Below are 20295 nucleotides of genomic sequence, written 5' to 3' on the forward strand. Positions count from 1 at the left end.
AAAGTTGTACCTGACAGTTAAACTGTCAGATAAGACTTGGTTAGAGCCTGAATAGGGATGAGGGAGATTATCTGGGTGTTGACTAGGCAGGGCAACCCAGATTATTTCCCTGAGGGGAAGGAAAAGACCCAATCAGATGGCCGGGGTACATCATCATCATCATCATCATCATCATCATCATCATTATTACTGCTACATATTCTCAAATCTCTCAGGCATTACCAACAGGGAGTGTCTATGTTTTAAAACACCCAAAGCAAAATAATATTACCTAGCTCTCATCTTTCTTGAGGGAGTTTGTCATACCTTTATTTGTCTAGCAAGGTGAAGTAACTGAATAGTGCCAATATTAGTGGAGTTTAATAAAGAAATACCTTCACAGTTCCATGAAGAGTGTCCCCTGGAAAAAGGGGGTGAGCAAATATGTCAATTTAGTGTCAGTGTATCATATTTCCAGTCCTCAGCTCTTCACATTTCCATCTGTGATTTTTTTTTAAAGAAGTCCTCATAAATGTTCATCTGCATTTTAGCATTTCATTTCTCCTAATACACATGTTTTTGTATGCAATTTTGCCTAATAAATGCTATTTGCAAGGTAATTTTCCCTAATATAAATGCATTTTGTATGAAAGTTGGGGGTGATAAAACTCCCCCAGAAAAGAACATACTATGCCTTTTTATTCTGTACCTAATTCTAAAAGAAACTAGAAAAATAATAGCACCAATGAATATGTATGAAGGCAAAAGCAAAGCAGTTTATGTTTTACAGAATCTTAATGCAAATTGTTTATTGTCTACTCAGATTCACTCCTTGAAAAATGCAATATTATTAGACCTTAAGTTTTCTCAAGTATGAAATAAAGTAATCAGGCCAGTTCCAACTCCCAAAAGCAAAGCGCTGACAGGAATGCCACCATACCAGCAGTACATCTTCACTTCCTTGAAGAGGAAAGGTTTCAGCAAGTGGGATTTTTTTAATTTAGAGGAAAGGTGAGGAAGAGGTAACATGAGATAATGTCATAACATTATGCATGGCATTAAGGAAGTGGATAGGTAAAAGTTTTTCTCCTTCTCTCATAACAGTATAAATTACTTGCTTTTTCTCTAAATGAAAAGGCTTAGAATACTTGTAACTTTTTCTTATGGGAAAGTTGCTCCATCCCCTTGATCATTTTTCTGAACCTTTTCCAACTCTGTGATATCCCTTTTGAGATAAGGTGCCCAGAAATATACACAATGTTCAAAGTTTATTCACAAAATAGACATGTGACAGCATTCTGATAGTGGAAGTGTATTTTCAATGCCTTTTCTAGTGATCCCTAGCATGGAATTCTCTGGTTTTACAGCTGTTGCACACTGTGTCAATGCAAGCTATCCACCACATCAAGCTATCCTCTAGCAGAGGTCTTGTTCTTGATAATAATAATAATAAATTTTATTTATATCCCGCCCTCCCCAGCCGAAACCGGGCTCAGGGCGGCTAACAACACTGAAATAGTGCAACATTATAAAAACATTATAAAAATTAATTAAAATCAAAATTGATGGCAACCATAAACTAAAGTTTTGTAAAGATTGCCAAAGGAGGGAGTCAGGCTGCGCCCTGACCAAAGGCCTGGCGGAACAGCTCTGTCTTGCAGGCCCTGCGGAAAGATGTCAAATCCTGCAGGGCCCTAGTCTCTTGTGACAGAGCATTCCACCAGGTTGGAGCCGCAGCCGAAAAAGCCCTGGCTCTAGTTGAGGCCAGCCTAACCTCTATGTGGCCTGGGACCTTCAAGATGTTTTTATTTGAAGACCGTAAGTTCCTCTGTGGGGCATACCAGGAGAGGCGGTCCCGTACGTATGAGGGTCCTAGGCCGTATAGGGCTTTGAAGGTTAAAACCAGCACCTTAAACCTGATCCTATACTCCACCGGGAGCCAGTGCAGCTGGTATAGTACCGGATGAATGTGATCTCGCAGCGAAGACCCCGTAAGGAGTCTCGCTGCGGCATTTTGCACCCGCTGGAGTTTTTGGGTCAGTCTCAAGGGCAGCCCCACGTAGAGCGAGTTACAATAATCCAGTCTGGAGGTGACCGTCGCGTGGATCACAGTGGCTAGGTCAGGGCGAGAGAGGTAAGGAGCCAACTGCTTAGCTTGGCGGAGATGAAAAAATGCCGCCTTTGTAATAGCTGCAATCTGCGCCTCCATGGAGAGGGAGGTATCGAAGATTACACCCAAACTCTTAACGGGCGGTGCTGGCACTAATTGCACCCCCGCAAGAGATGGGAGTTGCCCCCTCAATCCCATATCGTCCCATCCCAGCCAGAGGACCTCTGTCTTCGAAGGATTTAACTTCAACCGGCTCCCACGTAACCATCCAGCCACAGCTTCCAAGCATCTGATCAGTGTGTCTGGGGCCGAGTCAGGATGGCCATCCATCAACAGATAGAGTTGGGTGTCATCAGCATACTGATGGCAGCCCAGCCCAAAACTCCGGACAAGCTGGACGAGGGAGTGCATAAAGATGTTAAAAAGCATCGGGGAGAGAATCGCACCCTGAGGCACTCCACACACCAAGGAGTGACGCGATGACAATTCCCCCCCAAGCGCCATCCTCTGTCCCCGACCAAAGAGAAACGAGTGCAGCCATTAAAGGACTGTGCCCTGGATCCCCACGTCGGCAAGGCGGTGGTCCAGGAGTTCGTGATCGACCATGTCGAAAGCTGCTGACAGATCTAGAAGAATCAGCAGCCCCGACCCCCCTCGATCCAGCTGTCTACAAAGATCATCTGTTAGGGCAACCAGAGCCGTCTCGGTCCCATGACCAGCGCGGAAGCCGGACTGGAATGGATCCAGAGCCGATGTTTCATCCAGAAACCTACCAAGCTGTTCAGCAACCGCTCTCTCAATCACCTTACCCAGGAATGGAAGATTGGAAACCGGGTGGTAATTGGATAGATCTAAGGGATCTAATGATGTTTTCTTTAAGAGCGGGCGCACCACTGCCTCCTTCAGTTCCCCTGGGAATGTCCCGGTGCCAAGGGACAAATTGATGACATCCCCCAGGAGGGCCCGCACCTCGTCTGGACATGCTCTAATCAGCCAAGACGGGCACGGGTCGAGAGGACAGGTGGTGGGCTTTCCAGCTCGGAGGAGTCTGTCCACATCGGCTGGGGATATCCGGTCGAAGTGGTCCAATACTGGACCCGAGGACAGTCGAGGGGCCTCCAGTTCCTTTGTTGTATCCAAATTGGCAGGGAGGTCATGGCGGAGCAACAGGACCTTCTCCGCAAAAAAGCTCGCAAATGCCTCACAGCTGTGTGTCAAATTATTATTTAAATTTGGCTGTCCTTCGAGGGACGTTAAAGACCGAATTATACTAAATAATTGCGCCGGGCGAGAGCTAGCGGATGCAATGGAGGCCGAGAAGTAGGACTTCTTAGCGGCCTTCACTGCCATCTCGTAGGTTTTCATAAAAACCCTATAAGATGTTCTTGAAGCTCCATCAAGGGCTACCCGCCATACTCGCTCTAGCCGTCTGAGGTCCCGCTTCATTTTCCGAAGCTCCTCGGTAAACCAGGGAGCCCGGTTTCTGCGGGGTCGCAGAGGGCGCTTAGGTGCAATCTCATTGATGGCTGCCAGGAGATGGGTATTCCAGCCCTCAACAAGCTCAGTCAATGAGTCGCCAGGGGGAGAAAGGTCCCGCAAGGCTTGACGGAATCTATCAGGGTCCATCAGCCTCTGCGGGCGAGCCCAAATTGGCTCGCCACCTAAGCAGGGTAGGGGTGGAGCGTCAATCCTGGCTTTCAGAGCGTAGTGATCAGACCATGGCACCTTCATTGAAGGAAACATGATCACCGATGCCAAAGATCAGATCCAGCGTGTGGCCTGCTCGATGTGTGGGGCCCGAAACAAACTGGGAGAGCCCTAGTGTCGCCATGGAAGACACCAGGTCCAGAGCCTGTGAGGAGGGAGTGGCATCAGCATGGATGTTGAAGTCCCCCAATACCAATAGGTTAGGGAACTCCAAGGCCCAGCCGGCCACCGCCTCCAGCAGGCCTGACAGGGTGGCTGCTGGTGCGCTAGGTGGCCGGTACACCAGCCAGACAGCCAAGCTCACCTCGGAGCCCCACACTAGGCCAACACATTCAAAGCCGGGGATCGATGGTGATGGTAGAGCCCTGAAGGAACAATCTTCCCGGATTAATAATGCCACCCCTCCCCCCCCCGGCCCACAGTCCGCGACTGGTGGAGGACGGAGAAACCCGGGGGCGCCATCTCTTGTAAAGTAACAGTATCCCCTTCGCGCACCCAGGTCTCCGTCACACAAGCCAGGTCGACCCCCTGCGAGATGAAAAAATCTCGCAGGGTGGCGGTTTTGTTGCCTATAGACCTGGCATTGCACAACACCAATGACGGAGGTGAGTAATCCTGGCTCACCCTACCCTCGTCTCTCGGGATGGGGCACAGATTGGAAGGGGTACGAGCATGTCCGTATCTCAATCCCCTTCACCTATTACATCTGCCCCCACCGCCATACCTCCCTCGCCCCTCCACGGTAGGAATCCCAAGCCTCATACTCGCCTCCATTTACAGAATATAAAAGCAAACAAACAAACAGAAAACAATTACACCAAAACAAAACCAATCCCCACCCTGCTCAAACAACCATCCCACCCCAACCCAAAATAAAACAAAACAAAATAAAAATACATGGATAAAAACCACCGTTTGTGGTGGTACAACAAAGTAAAAAGTAAAAAAACACTTTTAAAACATTTTAAAATATATAAAAACATTTTAAACATTTGCTGCAGCAGCACCAGTGTCCATTAAAGTTGTGGCGGTGGTGAGTGTGGGCCCCGCCCCCTGGCCTGGTGAAGTGGGCTTGCAGGGGGAAGAGCCCTCCCCACAAACTCACGGCGAAGCAGCCGCAGCAATGTCCCGAGGCCTCCTTGGAGCCTTATATGCTGAGGTGGAGTATGGGGCCCGCCCCCAGGCCCAAGATGGAGAATGGGCTTTCAGGGGTAACGGTCCTCCCCAAGACTCACCGGCAAAGCGGCAGCAGCAATGTCCCGAGGTCTCCTTGGGTCCTTATATGCTGAGGTGGAGTATGGGGCCCATCCCCAGGCCCAAGATGGAGAATGGGCTTGCAGGGGGAAGAGCCCTCCCCACAAACTCACGGCGAAGCGGCAGCAGCCTCCACTAGTTCAGATGCCACAAGTGTATCTGTGAAATTAAGGGGGGGGATGCCCCAAGGTTAATCGCTTTGCACTTGTTTACATAGAATTTCATTTGCCATCTAACTGCCCTTTTACCTTATTTGGAGATATCTTCAATTTTAACCACCCTGAATGATTTTGCACCTTCAGCTAACTTAACTACCTTAACTGCTCACCCCTAACATCCATGCATTGGGAGAATTGTCCATTTATTCCTTCTTCCTGCTTCCTGTTTCTTAACCAGATACTGATCCACAAGAGGACCTCTTCTCTTATTTTCCAGATACTACGCTGACTGAAGAGTCCCTAGTGAGATACTTTGTCAAAAGTTTTGTCAAAGTCTCAGTACACAGTGTCAACCGCATCACCTCTATCTAATCCCACTTTTCTACAGTTCCTATTGATCAGTTAGCCCCGCTGTCTTTATCTTAGAGAGGTAGAATATCAATGCCAAAAGAAATGTAGGAAACTTCCAATCCCAGAAACCTCTCTCCTGTTCTCTCTACTACTTTACCTCTTGCCTCCCTCCGTAGGGGTGAAGGACAGAGGCATTTTCACTGATAATTTAAACCATTTGCTTTGAACCTGTAATTATTATTATTTTTGCTTTTAACTCCTCAGGTTCAAGGCAACTGAGAGATCTGAGGACCAGGTTCATTGAAGAAGAAAAACCCTCTGGAATAGTTTATCCATTCTGATTTGATTAAACACTCTACAAAATAGAGAAGCTATCTGCCTGCTTCTGTTGAGAATGCCCTCAAGTCTCAACCAGCTCTAGATACTTGGGGATGAAGAAGTCTTGAACACAGTGTCCCTGTATGTCATGTGGCACAGCGTCACTGGAGAAACATTTGACCACAATTGGATTTCATGGATTGAATCCTGCCTGCAATCCTAAAGTTTTGCTGCCAGTCAGTGTGGACAATACTGTACTAGATACCACTGGTCTGGCTCAGTAGAAGATGGCTTCCTATGTTCCTAAATCATTCAAGCATGGCAAAAGTTAAAAGTGGAGTCATCACTGTGGCTGATATCTGCAAAACAGTTCATCTTTCACTCCCCAGTTTCATCTCATACATCTCAGTAATGTGGCACGTCTTCAACCAGATTTGCTGGGCAAATAGCTTTTTAGAAATAGAAGTAAGCATTTCAGAACCGTATCCTAAGCAGTTACCCCCCCCCGATATTCTAGACATTAGGCAGGTGCTCTCGCTATTATGATTTAGATGCTTGCTGAAAACTTTTTAATTTCAGAAAGCCTATTATTATTTAATACATATAATTTAGTTACGTAGATTTGTTCTTAAAAGTTCTGCTGATTTTCTACTGTACAGCACTTAAGAGCTTTCTGATAAAGCTCTGATACCACAATCTGTAGTATTGTGCTTGTCTTTTTTATTGCCAACTGAAATATTTGTAGGAGGGGTATTGGATATGAACTGATAAGTTCTTTCTGGCTCATTTTTCCAGTCAGACCACTAGGAACTGATCAATTTCACCTATGTTAGAAGCACTATAAAAATAATTTAAGAATCACGTTGAGCTACTCCAGAGAATAGCTGAAAACATGCATCTGCCTCCTCTTAGGAATTTTTGAAGGATTGATTGGGGTGATGTCCACATCATACATTAAGCATAGGGATGCGGGTGGCGCTGTGGTCTAAACCACTGAGCCTCTTGGGCTTGCTGATCAGAAGGTTGGTGGTTTGAATCCCCATGACATGGTGTGAGCTCCCGTTGCTCTGTCCCAGCTCCTGCCAACCTAGCAGTTCGAAAGCACGTCAAAGTGCAAGTAGATAAATAGGTACCGCTGCAGCAGGAAGGTAAATGGCATTTCCGTGTGTTCTGGTTTCCGTCACGGTGTTCCATTGTGCCAGAAGCTGTTTAGTCATGCTGGCCACATGACCCGGAAAGCTGTCTGTGGACAAACGCCGGCTCTCTTGGCCTGAAAGCGAGATGAGTATGGCAACCCCTTAGTCGCCTTTGACTGGACTTAACTGTCCTTTACCTTTGCCTTAAGAACACACTTAAAGCACTTGACTTCGCCCAAAGAATCCTGGGAACTATAGTTTGTTAAGCATTCTGGGAATTGTAGCTCTGTCATGTCCAGTCTAGCAATAAAAATCACAATAACCTTTGTACAAATCATGATCCCCACCCCCACCCCCGGCCATGGTAAAAAGGTAAACCTACATTGGGAAGCGATTATGAAACTTACAAGTTTGCCACACTTTGTCTTGAGACTAATCACTTTCAAGGGACAACATGAAATGTGTGACGCAGAATAGTCATTGAAATACATTGCGGGGAACCAAGTAGCCACAGGCTGAGTTTATTTTCTGAATGACCAGCAGGAATGCATTAAAAAAAAAAACGAATCACTGATTCGCATGAGTGTCCCTTCCTTGTATTTATGTCAAGGTCACAATATTGTGTAAGTAAGCCTGGAGGAAGGCAGCTCTGTCCTTTGCTGCCAGGAAACTAACTATGATAAATGTTGATCAACACTATTCAGTGCGAGGCAATGAACTGTAATCTCATGAAGATATTTAGCAAGAGATGCAAGTGCAGGAAGATAATATTGCACATACTGGGTGAAAAGTCCTAGGAGAGAGAGTGTTTCTCCTCCGAACATTTCATCCTGTCTGTACCTCCTCCTTTCCACCTGGAACTACCTTTCTACAGAAGCTGTAATCCCAAAGCAGGGCTCTTGAATGGTGGTTGTTGTTGTCATAGACCCAATAGGCTCTCAGACTGGCTTACAAAATATTGCCAAAATAAAATCACACTCAAATCTAGCTCAGGAACATAAGTTAAATAGTATCCATATGGAACCAGAATTACTCAGGTTTCTTCTGAAGTTTTGAATCCCTCAGATGCAGGGCTATAGGGCCAAATACAAGTAACCTATGACTGGTGATATTTTAAATACAGACAAGATTATCACAATGAAAAATCTTACAGCAGTTGCCCCACTTTCCGAGGGAAAGCAGGAGGGAAAGAGTGAGAAGAGGATCTTCTTTGCTGGGGGCACACTGGTTGTGCAATGCTGTGTGCAGAGAGGCTCATCTGGAATTTCTAAGGAGCAACTGATCCCAGACAAACCCACCACAAGAAAGCTGTATTCTGGTTGCTCAGAAAAAAAGAAAGGGCAAAGTATGGAGATTCCAAAGAAAATAAGTCAGAAGCAGATAAAATGCATTAAAGGGGAGGAGAAAACAGAACTCTTTAGCTCCCCAGAGATTCCTGGCACCTGGCACCCCAAATAGCTCACTCGCCAATCATTCGTTTCCTGTGAACATTGGGAGGTGGGAACAGTCAGACTGGCTCATCTCACAGAAATTGCTTAGAAGGGGCCCTGCACGTTTTGCTTCATGACATTGTAGGATACTTACATCTCTCTCTCTTTCTCCCCGCCTGGACCCTGGTACATCAGCACCCCATTCCTCCTTCTCAGCAGCCCTGTCCACAAGTGAGGGAAATGCTGTTGTGCTTATGGGCTGCTCTTAGGCATCTGGTTGGCCACTGTGAGGGCAAGCTGACACAGAACTAGTTGGGCCTTTGACTTGATGCAGCAGGACTGTTCTTAAAATATTGGGAAAAATGTATTTTGCCCTGCTTTCTCCATACTAAGCAAAACATACTCAGTTTGTTTCATGGAAAATGTGAAGTTAATTCGAAATCTGCCCTTCTAAATGATCCCGCTTTTTCCCATGAAATTCTTTGTCTTATGAATTCCTTCACTGTATATGGAATGCCACTGCCCATTCTTAACACTCATTCCATCTGTTTTATCACCTTGTGTCATGGTCTGGTGCCACCCAAAGGCAGCCTTTTCAGGAAATTACTAATTTCTCTTCAAAATGCCTGTTAATTCTATAGCTCCCTGTGCTGGCCCATTAAAAGAAACCCAGAATCCACAGCAGGATAAAACCTTTATTAGAATCAACTAAAAATATTACAGCATTATCAACAAACATGAAATCAAACTGCTTATATTAGTGGTACAGTGGAACCTCTGTTCTCAAATGTCTCCGTTGATGAATGTTTCAGAACCCGAATGCTGAAAACCCGGAAGTAATTGCTTCCATTTTCAAATGTGCCTCGGAAGTCAAACAGCTTCCGCTGCGTATTTTTCAATTTTCTTAATTGAATTTGCCGACAGCCCTTTGCGCCTTGGTTTTCGAATGTTTCGGAAGTCGAATGGTCTTCCAGAATGGATTATGTTCGAAAACCAAGGTTCCACTGTAGCAAGGTCAGCTAGGCCTTTATCAGCTTTGGCATAAGCTGTCACCAAAACCAGTAAGGTATGCTGAAATTTCAGGCTGCTTCCAAAAGCTTTCTGCTTTGCTTGGGGGGCAAGACCTGCTCAGTGCACCAGCTCCAGAAGGCACCCATTTGGAGGTGGCTCCAAGGAAGCAATTTCAGCTTTGCACTCTATCCCTGGAATATCACACACACACACACACACCCCATGTAAGAGGTGAGTGATATGTACTGATTCTATTCACTGGATGGAACATGGGGCAAAGGCGCAAACACTTGCAATTTCCACTCCTGTTTCTGTTTTCACTGGAACACGCCAACATCCCTGCCAACCATCCACTCAGTCTTTCATTTGGTGAATATCCTTTCCATTTGGGTCATATTCTTGTTTCTTTCCAATATTTCATGTGGTTGCTGCCCCCTGCCCATATCTAAAGCCTCTTGTCCTCCCTGGGTGTGCCTCTAGGGATGGGGGGCTGTTGAATTTCCAGCAGCTCTACATCATGGTTGGCTCTGTGAAGTGGGTGGGTGAAACTGAGGTGAGCAATGCAATAATGCACATGAATGCAGCACTGTCAACATACATGAACCATCATTTGGAAGTGGGAGACAAGGCCAAAAAAAGGGGGGGGGGAGCAGCTTTTCCTGAACACTGGTCAAGAAAGCTCAAAAGACCTCCCTGTAGGCCTCCCTTGACATTAGGCAGGTGATTTAGATGCTTGCTGAAAACTTTTTCATTTCAGAAAGCCTATTATTATTTAATACTTATAATTTAGTTATGTAGATTTGTTCTTAAAAGTTCTGCTGATTTTCTACTGTACAGCACTTAAGAGCTTTCTGATAAAGCGGTCTATATCCCCCCCAAAAAACAAACAAACAAACAAACAAACAAACAAACAAACAAACAAACACCAAGCCATTTAAAAACTGAGCCAGGTAGAGATGCTTTGCCCTTTCTCTGCCAGTCATTTTCCCACTCAAAATCACTCCTCTCCAGCTAGGGCCAGTTCCATGATAAGCATGAGCTGCAAGGTAAATAAATAAAAAAAACATTTCATTTAAACAGGGACAAGGAGATAAGAACCTGGAGTTTTATCAGATTTCTACATATATATTTATTTTAAGATATACATATATTTTACATATACATATATTTTAGGGATATACATATACATATATTTTAGGGACGCGGGTGGCGCTGTGGATAAAACCTCAGTGCCTAGGACTTGCCGATCGCATGGTCGGCGGTTTGAATCCCTGCGGCGGGGTGAGCTCCCGTCGTTCGGTCCCAGCTCCTGCCCACCTAGCAGTTCGAAAGCACCCTTAAGTGCAAGTAGATAAATAGGTACCGCTTTATAGCGGGAAGGTAAACGGCGTTTCCGTGTGCTGCTCTGGTGCCGGTTCACTAGAGCAGCTTCGTCACGCTGGCCACGTGACCCGGAAGTGTCTGCGGAAAGCGCTGGCTCCCGGCCTCTAGAATGAGATGAGCGCACAACCCTAGAGACCAGTGGAATCTCCATGAATGGCAAGAATCCAACCTCTCAAATCTCCAGCTAAACTGATATTGCACAGGGTGGACATAGCTGGTTCAAGTTTGGCCCACATAACACCTCCATCCAGGTAATTCACACCAGGTCAACCACATCATCAATCAAATCATGGATGATATATATTTTCTTGCGAAATGACCTAGCATTTAGCAACAGCACCACCAAGCAGGAAGGCACAATGGCTTAGTTACCAAAGTCCTGCCAGGTGCAGGGCAGCCTGGAAGGGGCAACCACCTTTAACCATCTGTTATCCCTTCTCCTCAACCAACCTGGCTGTCGCCCCATGCCATATCTCCCCTTACCTAGCTAGCCTATAGTGACACCCCAGGAACTCCATCTCTGGTCCTCTTCTGGCACATGTCCCCAACCCACTAACCCACTGAAAATAATGATAGGCAAACATATGTTTGGCAAAAAAATAATAATCACAAATGTTTTTCTGGCATTAATAAGAAATATTAATAAAGATTTCAAACACTGGTCCAGGTTGAAGTTATCATGGATGGGAAGAGTGTCCTCAGTGAAAAGGATGGTTCTACCAAAAATTTTGTTTTTGTTTCAGACTATACTCATCTGTATTTCGACTGACTTATTTTTAAAAAATGGCAAAGGATGATAGTAAACTTTGTATACCAGGGTAAAAGACGCAGATTACAATTAGCTGAAATCTATCAGCAGTCTCGGTGGTGGAGAGTCTTGCTTCATCTCATTTACTCAGTCAGATGGACAGGGTATAAATTATTATTATTATTATTATTATTATTATTATTATTATTCTAACAATATTCAAAATGTAATTGGAACAATACAAAATGCAAATGATAAAACATGGCGGCAAATGGAGTTTGATAGAAATATATAGACTACTGAGTCTATCATTTTTAATACACAATAAAAATATGTTTGATTTGATAATAAATACATTTACAAAGGCGGATCTGAAAGTATGGAAGATGTGGGCACCTAAATTAGCTTCTTCAATCTCACCGTTGATACCTTTTGTACTGCATCCACTTTTTCATATGACAGGAAAAAAACATATTATTCAGAAATGGAGAAAGATCTTCATGTACTAATTGATTTATTTGAATATGGTTAAACTATATCTGCTGAACAAATAACAATAGAAATTGGAATGCAGTGTGTAAATTGTCTTTATGTTCATCAAATAGTGTGTTTTATATCAAATTCTGAAGTTTAAGCACATGCCACAAGACATTTAACATCATTTGAAAATTTGATTTTACATACAAATGAATATACAAAAAACCCCTTTATCTATACTGTATCATATAATTAATGAGTTAACAATTGGAGGATGTAACTCTGTGAAACAGCAATGGGAATCTGATCTAGAGATAGACATTAGGGAGGTGGATTGGAATAATTTGTGGGCTAAAAAACCACTAAAATGAGTATCAACTCAGTTTTGAGCAATAAGCTATACTGTATTACAGGTCAACATGTGGAATGTACCCCAAGTTTTCAGACTGTCAACTATTTTTAAAGAAGGGCACCCTGACCTTTCTTATGAAGAACCAAATACTTTTCTTTTAGAAGCACCACATTTTCCAGATGGCACAGAATTGGAAAGGATTGGAAAGTCTGTGTATCTCTCATTGGAAACTATGTATGGTCTATTGCTGTATCAGTGCATGCATTTAATAACACAAATTGTGTAGATGATTTTGTTGAAATGTGGCATCCTTTTAACAAATACTTTATTGATAACCCTGAAGAATGGCAGCCACTGAAATCACAGATTGGACTTGGGCAAGCTGAACTAGATTGATCTGTCCTGGAATGGGGAGGGAGGCAAGTTGGGATTTTGGTTTTGTACCTTTTTATTCTTTTTTATATATTTTATATATACCTTTTATATATTTTTGTTATATATTTTTGTTGTTATATATAATTGTTATATATTATTATATAATATATATTGGGTATGTTTAGCCTGGAAAAGAGGAGATTGAGAGGGAGTTATGATAGCCATCTTCAAATATCTAATGGGCTATCACATGGAAGATTGAAGTTTTCTCCTGCTCAGGAGGGTAGGACTCACATCAATGGATTCTAGTTACAAGAAAGGAGATCCCGACTAAACACACAGAAAAACTTTCTGACAGTAAGAGCTGCTCTTTCACTCTTGCACCTTCAGGAGGATGGTGGCATTCCTGAACCTTCTGATAGTAAGAGCTTCTTGACAGTGGAAGGGACTCCCTTGGGAGGAGGTGGACTCTCCTTCCTTGGAGGTTTTTAAGCAGAGGTTGGATGGCCATCTGCCATGGATGCTTTAGCTGAGATTCCTGCATTGCAAAGGGTTGGGTCCCTTCCAACTATAAGATTCTATGATTCTATTAAAACTGTATTTATTTAAAACAAAAAAGAAAAAAGAAAAGAAAAGAGAAAGGGAGAAACTGGAAAAAAACCCATAAATGTGATTCTTGCTAAAGGAAGAATCAGTAAATGAGCTACTGTGATCTATTACTTTATGGATTCAGCAAACCAATATCTTTAAGGTAATTTGCACTGTGAATGACTCAAAATGTAGAAGTATGTTTGTGCAGGTGCCTGCACTCATCTTGAAACAACCTTGATATAATAAGGATGTGGGACGAGTGTAAAAGCGAAACACCCATCTTCTCTTGGTCTTGGGTGATCTTCTGCAATATGGAAGGTGAAACGCTGTAGGAGGCTGGTGAAAAAGAAGAAAAGCTCCATTCTAGCCAGTTGTTCTCCAAGACAGATACGACGACCTGAGAGGAAAGAACAATGACAACACCAAAATGTCAATCCTGGCTCGTTCAAATCAGTTACAAGAAGGCCCTTCCTATCCTTAACCTGACAGCTTTGTGACGCTTACGTAATAGCTTGATAAAGATATGTAAAATTACAACAACAGGCCTGGCCAACTCATTTTCCATCTGAACTATTGCTGCCTAAGGTACAAAACCAAACACAGCCCCACACAGTCAAGTTCATAATACCTATACTTGGTGCCTGAGGCAGAGTACCACAAGGACCTCTCCCTAAGAGTTAAAATACAATACAAATAATAAAAAAAGCAATTCCTTGCCCTTTCATGATACCCCAAACCAGTTTCCTATGATGACCTGGTCAATTGGCCTATTGGCAGGGCTGGCACTGTAAGATATTTGATATCAATCTGATTTTGCTGCAAAAAAAGAAAAATGGTTTGGGCCTGGAAGAGCTCATGAGGTTTCCAGAAGATTTCCCATCCAGAATGCCTGATGACAATTCTACAAAACCAACCCCAGCTCTCTGCAAAGTTTTGGTCTGTGCAGAGCCTAATCTGATTTCTGACGCTGATAAAACTGATCATCCGATCATAATAATGGAACAGGCTGACTTGAACCCATAGAGAATACCCTTTTTCTGGTGAAGGCAGGAAAGTTTATTCCTCACAAACTCTTCTTCCCTTTCAGTTTACCTGCTGAGAAAGGAATGAAAGCTTCCCGCTTGACAAACTGCCCATTGGCATCCAGAAAGTGCTCTGGCCAAAACTGATGTGGGTTCTCCCACATGGTTTCATCTTTCAGCACGGATGACAGGTTGGTCACGATTGTGGTACCCTGAGAACATCCCCCCAGAAATAAGTGTGATTTAGAATAATGGACAAACAAAGCAAATTCATCACCTCTTTTTGTTTAATATCTCTCATTTCTTTTGGACAGAGCAGAACAGAAAATCTGCACCTAGATCCAATCCACCTCAATATATCTCCCCAAATGTTGGACTACCTAGGCTTGGATGCTAACAACTCAATTAGAAATTATTTAAATGTTAAATTATATTAATACATCTTTTTCATCAGCATTTTTCATCTATTTTCAACACATGTGAGCTGAAACACGCACACACGCACACACACACACACAAACCCTGAGCAAACAAACATAAAATTGTACCAATTAATTCCCAACAGCTAACCAAATCCTAACTTTCAAAAACTGGTTGTCATAACCGAAGACTGCCCATTGTCATGTTTGCTGGTGAAACATCAGAATGCGTTGGCCTCCAGATAGATGATGTACTGTGGCTTCCCCAGCTTGTTACTATGGTGGACAGTAAGAATACAATCAGCCATAGTATCATGAAGTGGCTGTTTGAGTTGGGGGTGGTGCCATCATTATATTTAGGCACTAGGCAAAAATTTTCCTCTATAACCAAGTCTTTGGCCTTTAACTAACTGTGGCCTTTTAGGAGTGGGTGGGATGTAATTAATGTATTTTTTTTATTTCATCCCCTTGTTTAATGTAGCTATGTGCAGGGTTTTCTTTGGTTGTTTGTCTCTTTGGGTTGCCTTGGGTAAGATAAAGTGACTATCAAATTTAAATATATTTATAACCGTGCATTACCCCAAATAACAGTGTATTACCCCCAAAACCATTACAGTCGTACCTTGGTTCTCAAATGGAATCCGTTCTGGAAGCCCATTCAACTTCCAAAATTGTTTGAAAACCAAGGTGAGACTTCTGATTGGCTGAAGGAGCTTCCTGCACTCAATCAGAAGCCGCAGAAGCTGCGTCGGACGTTCGGCTTCCAAAAAATGTTCAGAAACCGGAACACTCACATGTTTGCAGCATTCGGGAGCCAAAATGTTCGCGTCACAATTAGAGAACCAAGGCATGACTGTACTGTCATATTAAGTAACCCTATCAAAAAGTTCTTATATGATCATGGACATTCTCCTAAATATTTTCCTAGTTCCAACTATTCTACTAACTTTCAAGCAGATACATGGAATGTTATAAATTGGCTGTCGCTTACAAGTCTGATTTCCAAGGTAAAATCCTACTAGCGTCATACTTTTGTCAGGTCAGAGGATATTCATAGAATCATAGAATTGTAGAGTTAGAAGGGACCGCAAGGGTCTTCTAGTCCAGTGCAGGAATCTCAACTAAAGCATCCATGACTGATGGCCATTCAACATCTGCTTTAAAATCTCTAATGGAGAAGAGTCCACATTCTCATTAAGCTTCAAAGGCCTGACATTGGGTATATTCAATATTAATTGCAAAAAAGCTTTGTTTTTGTTTTTTGTGATTATCTGTTTACATAACTCTTTGCTCTCTTTCACTATATCTTCTCTCTAACCCATCATACCTTTGGGATGAAGAAGCCTTCCACCTCTGTATCACGGTATGCTCTATGGAGTATGCCAGCAGGAACAATATCCCCAAAACGTTGAGTTTCATGGATCACAGCACGAGTGTAAGGCATATTTGCCTGGTCCTCTAATGTGACAGATCTGTTCCTACCAATCACTGCATCAATTTCTTCTTGGACTTTACCTGGAAAATAAGAGAAGGATGTAACTTACAATGTGCTGCAACTGACAATGGAGAAACAGGGAGATCTAAATGTTCTTTACACCAAGAATAATGCATGAGTTGTCTCACTGCAGATCTTTCAGCACTGTTTTTCCAGGGATGGAGGGAACATCTAGATCAGCTTCAACACAGTTCTAGAATTGGACTCTACTTTGTACTGTACAGTGTGCGTTCTTTTATTTATATATCAATGCATGTTTATGTATGTGTGTTTATTTGGAAATATATTTTATTTGTGAACATTTATTATCCAACCTTTGCCAATTAGAACAAAAGAATTGCAATAATAATGGAGATATAACATTACAAAAATCAATAATTTTAAGATGACCCCCTCACAAAATTAATAACGCAGGTATTAGCCTATGCCGTTCTGTGTGTTATGTGAAATTTATGTTCACTTTAAATTGTAGAGTTCAGTGAAAGCTGGAGAGATTTTACAGAAGATAGCTTTTGCCCCACACTTTGAAGGCTCAGGTCTGCAATTTAAAACACAGTTTCTGAGTGCTTTGTCCTGTCCTCCCCGTCCCCCCGCTGCTCTCCCTGCAAAAACTCACTTTTTAAATGCTGAATCAAAACAAATGAAAAATTGAGTTTTCTGGTGATTTCTGTTTGCACTGATTCAGTGGGGAAAGTGCTGAGGCAAGAAAAGCAGGTGGACACAAGGCACAAACCTGTGCCTAGAAACACAGCACAAAAGGAAGTCTGGGTGAGCTTTATAATGCTGCAATATATCAGTCTCATCAAAACTAATCTGATTTCCTCTCTGCTGTTTGAATAGATTCCAATTCCTCTGCTGATGCTTTTCTTTTTTTCTACTGGTTTATATTGCTATTGTACCTACTGTACTTATTATATTGCTATTGTACTTATCTGTAGTTATTTTATGCTTTTGAATTGCCTTTTAGACCGTTTTATAGTCCAAAGATGGGATATATTCTCCCCTAGTCCCGGAAAACTATCGCAAAAAAGAAGGATTTACAGTACCTTCTAAAAGCTCATCTTGTCATGCTCTGGTAGGCTTCCTAAGGGAGAGGATTCTATAGAAATAAGGTGATTATAGAGAAATCTCTGTGCCTTGATCCATCTGACTCAGCAGGTAGAAAGAAGCAGGGCTTCCTCCCAAGACCTTCATGCACAGAGAGGTGGTCCCTAAAACAATACTCAGCAGTGGCTCTTACTCTGGATGTCAGGATAGAGGATCATGTAGAGCAGGCCCCAGCGCAAGGTGGTGGTGGTGGTCTCCGTGCCAGCAGAAAACAGATCACCAATCATCAGAGGGAGGTTTTGGTAATTGAAACTACTGTTTTCGCCCTTTCTCTGAGGAGACAGTATACAGGTAGAATGTAAGAGACGCTTGCCAGGAATTTCCTGAGGCCTGAAGTACACATTAAACCTTCCATAGAGTTGCTGCCAAAAACACTACTACAAGTTCTCTCCCTCTCCTCTGAGGCATGTAGGAACACTGCCCATAATGTGGCAGCATCATTTTATACATTTCTCACTCTCACCTAGCCAAATGGTGTGGAGTGTGTAGCAGCAGGTAGGGACTTACAGCACAAAGATTACAGGGGAGAAGGAGAAGGCTCCACACGGGGAGGAACTGTTTTAAGGAACAGTTGGAGAATTCCACGCAGTAGTGCTGCGATATACATGCCTGAGTTTCCCAATGCGACACAGCCACTGCTGATCATGCCAGCAGAGCATCCATGCTACAGTTCTTTCCACAAATGTAACATGGCAATATCCAGCTTAATCCTATGGCTTGGCATATTCTAATACAAGACAAACTAACAGGTTGCATTTCATCTCCAATATGTCTAAGTCAAACTCTGGAATATCTAGATCATCTACTGAGATGGAAACCTGGAAAGATGGAAGCCTTGTAGCTGAGCAGTTCCCAAGGCTGAGAGATATGTCACTTGGCATATCTATATGTCAATTGCATGGGGTTTCATTTATATGTCAATTGCGTGGTGCTTCATTCAGGAAGTAAACAGCCTGGGGAGGTTCCTGGATCCACTGTTGCTGCTGGAGTCACACATGGCCTCAGTAGCTTGGAGCAACCTTTACCTTCTTCAGGTGCTATGTCAGCTGTAACTATTCCTGGGCAGAGATAACTTGGCCATGGGGGCCCAGGTACTGGTAGCTTCTAGACTGGATTACTGCAGTGCGCTTTATGAGAGGCAGCACATAAGGGGGATCCCAAAACTGCAACTGCTGCCAGGGATTCTTTAGCTGTGATTCCTGCATTGCAGGGGATTGGACCAGATGACTTTTGGGGCCCCTTCAAATTCAACAGCTCTATTATTATTTCGTTTAGAAAATAAAAATATTTATTTTAAAAAAAACCCCACCCAATTCTATGAATGCTGCAGCTAGATTGCTAAGTGGTGCAACCTACCGTAAGCATATAAACATGCTTGTTAAAACAATGGTACTATCTGCCTTGGCTGCCTACCTGCTACTGGGTCACGTTGAAGGTTCTGTTATTGGTAAATAAAGCCATAAACACATTGATACCTGATTACTTGAGAGATCGCCTTTGACCTTATCGACCTGCTCAGTCACTGAGGTTATCTGAAAAGGCCTTCCTGGTGGTGCCACATGCTTCTGAGGTCTACTCCACCATCGCTAGGAGCAGGGCATCTAGCATGGTGGCACTCACTTCTTCCTTATATTAGATGTCTACCAATGAATTGCAAATTTTGCATAAATTGGTTACAATTCTTCCCAGATTGGCAATCTCAGCCATGAACGGGTTTTTTTGTCAAAGCAGTTTTTGAAATGGTATTATGTTTTGTTTTATTGGGTTATATATTCTGTACACCTCTTTGATTCCCCCCCTAAAAATGTAGTAAATGAAATGCACCTCACCTTCTCAACTTCTTCCAAAAATGCCTCAGTGATGTCTCGTTTGGAGGAGGGATCCCAAGTTTCTTTGTGTTCATTCACAAGTTCACCTAAATAGTCCATTAATTTCTTTTGATGACAAAAGGCTTTCTGCATCAATCCAGGGATGTGTGTCAAAAAGGGCAGTGAATTAAGAGCCTGACGCCAAAATAAAATAATAATAATAATAATAATAATAATAATAATAATAATAATAGTAAATACTAATCAGACCCAGGATCTAACAGTCACATAAGCATGATGACCCTGCCCCCAAAACAACTTATCTTGAAAACACTGATGTTTTAGATTTGGAAGGATTTAACAATGCTTTTGGATGGCATGCGTATCTGTGGTATGACAAGGTTAAGATTCACAAGAATTTCAAGAACCATATTGTAAGGAAAGCAGTGTTTAATGTCTGGATAAAATATAAAGACTTATTAGAAAACAAGACCCCAAGGTGGTTATCACCTATGGAAGCTAAGGCTGTGAAAAGACCCAATATGGAGGTCAAATGGCCGAAATATTGGGAAATATTAGAAAAAGATGGAGACAATTAGAGATTGCAGAGTATGGAGAAACTTAAAGATAAAGTGCGAGATTGGTTACATTACGCTCAGATTAAAGAGGCTTTTAAATTGGATAAAAAGTTAGGATTCCAAGTGGAAAAATCGAAATTGGAAACAGAACTGTTAGAACCTAAGACTAAATTACTTTCAAGAATGTATAACTTGCTGCTGAGGTGGAATACACAGGATGAAATGGTTAAATCAGCTATGATAAAATGGGCACAGGATATTGGGTATAATATTATGTTTGCTGACTGGGAAAAGTTATGGACTACCGGTATGAAGTTTACGGCATGCAATGCCTTGAAAGAAAATATTATGAAAATGATATATAGGTGGTACATGACCCCAGTCAAGCTAGCTAAAATATATCACCTGCCAGATAACAAGTGTTGGAAATGTAAGGAAACTGAAGGAACATTCTTTCACCTCTGGTGGACTTGCCCTAGGGTTAAG

At 42.7% G+C, this 20295-nt stretch overlaps 1 protein-coding gene and 1 long non-coding RNA gene across 2 annotated transcripts in view; one reads left to right on the forward strand and one right to left on the reverse strand.

Annotated features, from left to right (window-relative positions):
• Positions 1-25: 25 nt before the first annotated feature.
• Positions 26-11935, forward strand: LOC307225804. The gene is made up of 4 exons (XR_013843166.1): positions 26-145; positions 803-990; positions 5824-6342; positions 11581-11935. It is a non-coding gene; the product is annotated as an uncharacterized lncRNA (long non-coding RNA).
• Positions 11936-12082: 147 nt separating this feature from the next.
• Positions 12083-20295, reverse strand: part of TCF20 (transcription factor 20) — a 196930-nt gene continuing 188717 nt past the window's right edge. Inside the window, exons 8-12 of the mRNA XM_079993910.1 lie at positions 19253-19426; positions 17557-17695; positions 16149-16336; positions 14473-14614; positions 12083-13777 (exon numbers count right to left, since the gene is read on the reverse strand). Of these exons, the coding sequence (XP_079850036.1) occupies positions 13599-13777; positions 14473-14614; positions 16149-16336; positions 17557-17695; positions 19253-19426 (822 nt within the window). The 3' untranslated portion in view covers positions 12083-13598. The remainder of the gene's footprint in view (positions 13778-14472; positions 14615-16148; positions 16337-17556; positions 17696-19252; positions 19427-20295) is intronic.

The sequence above is a fragment of the Podarcis cretensis genome (genome assembly GCF_951804945.1).
Source record: "Podarcis cretensis genome assembly, chromosome: 10".
NCBI classification, from domain to species: Eukaryota; Metazoa; Chordata; class Lepidosauria; order Squamata; family Lacertidae; genus Podarcis; species Podarcis cretensis.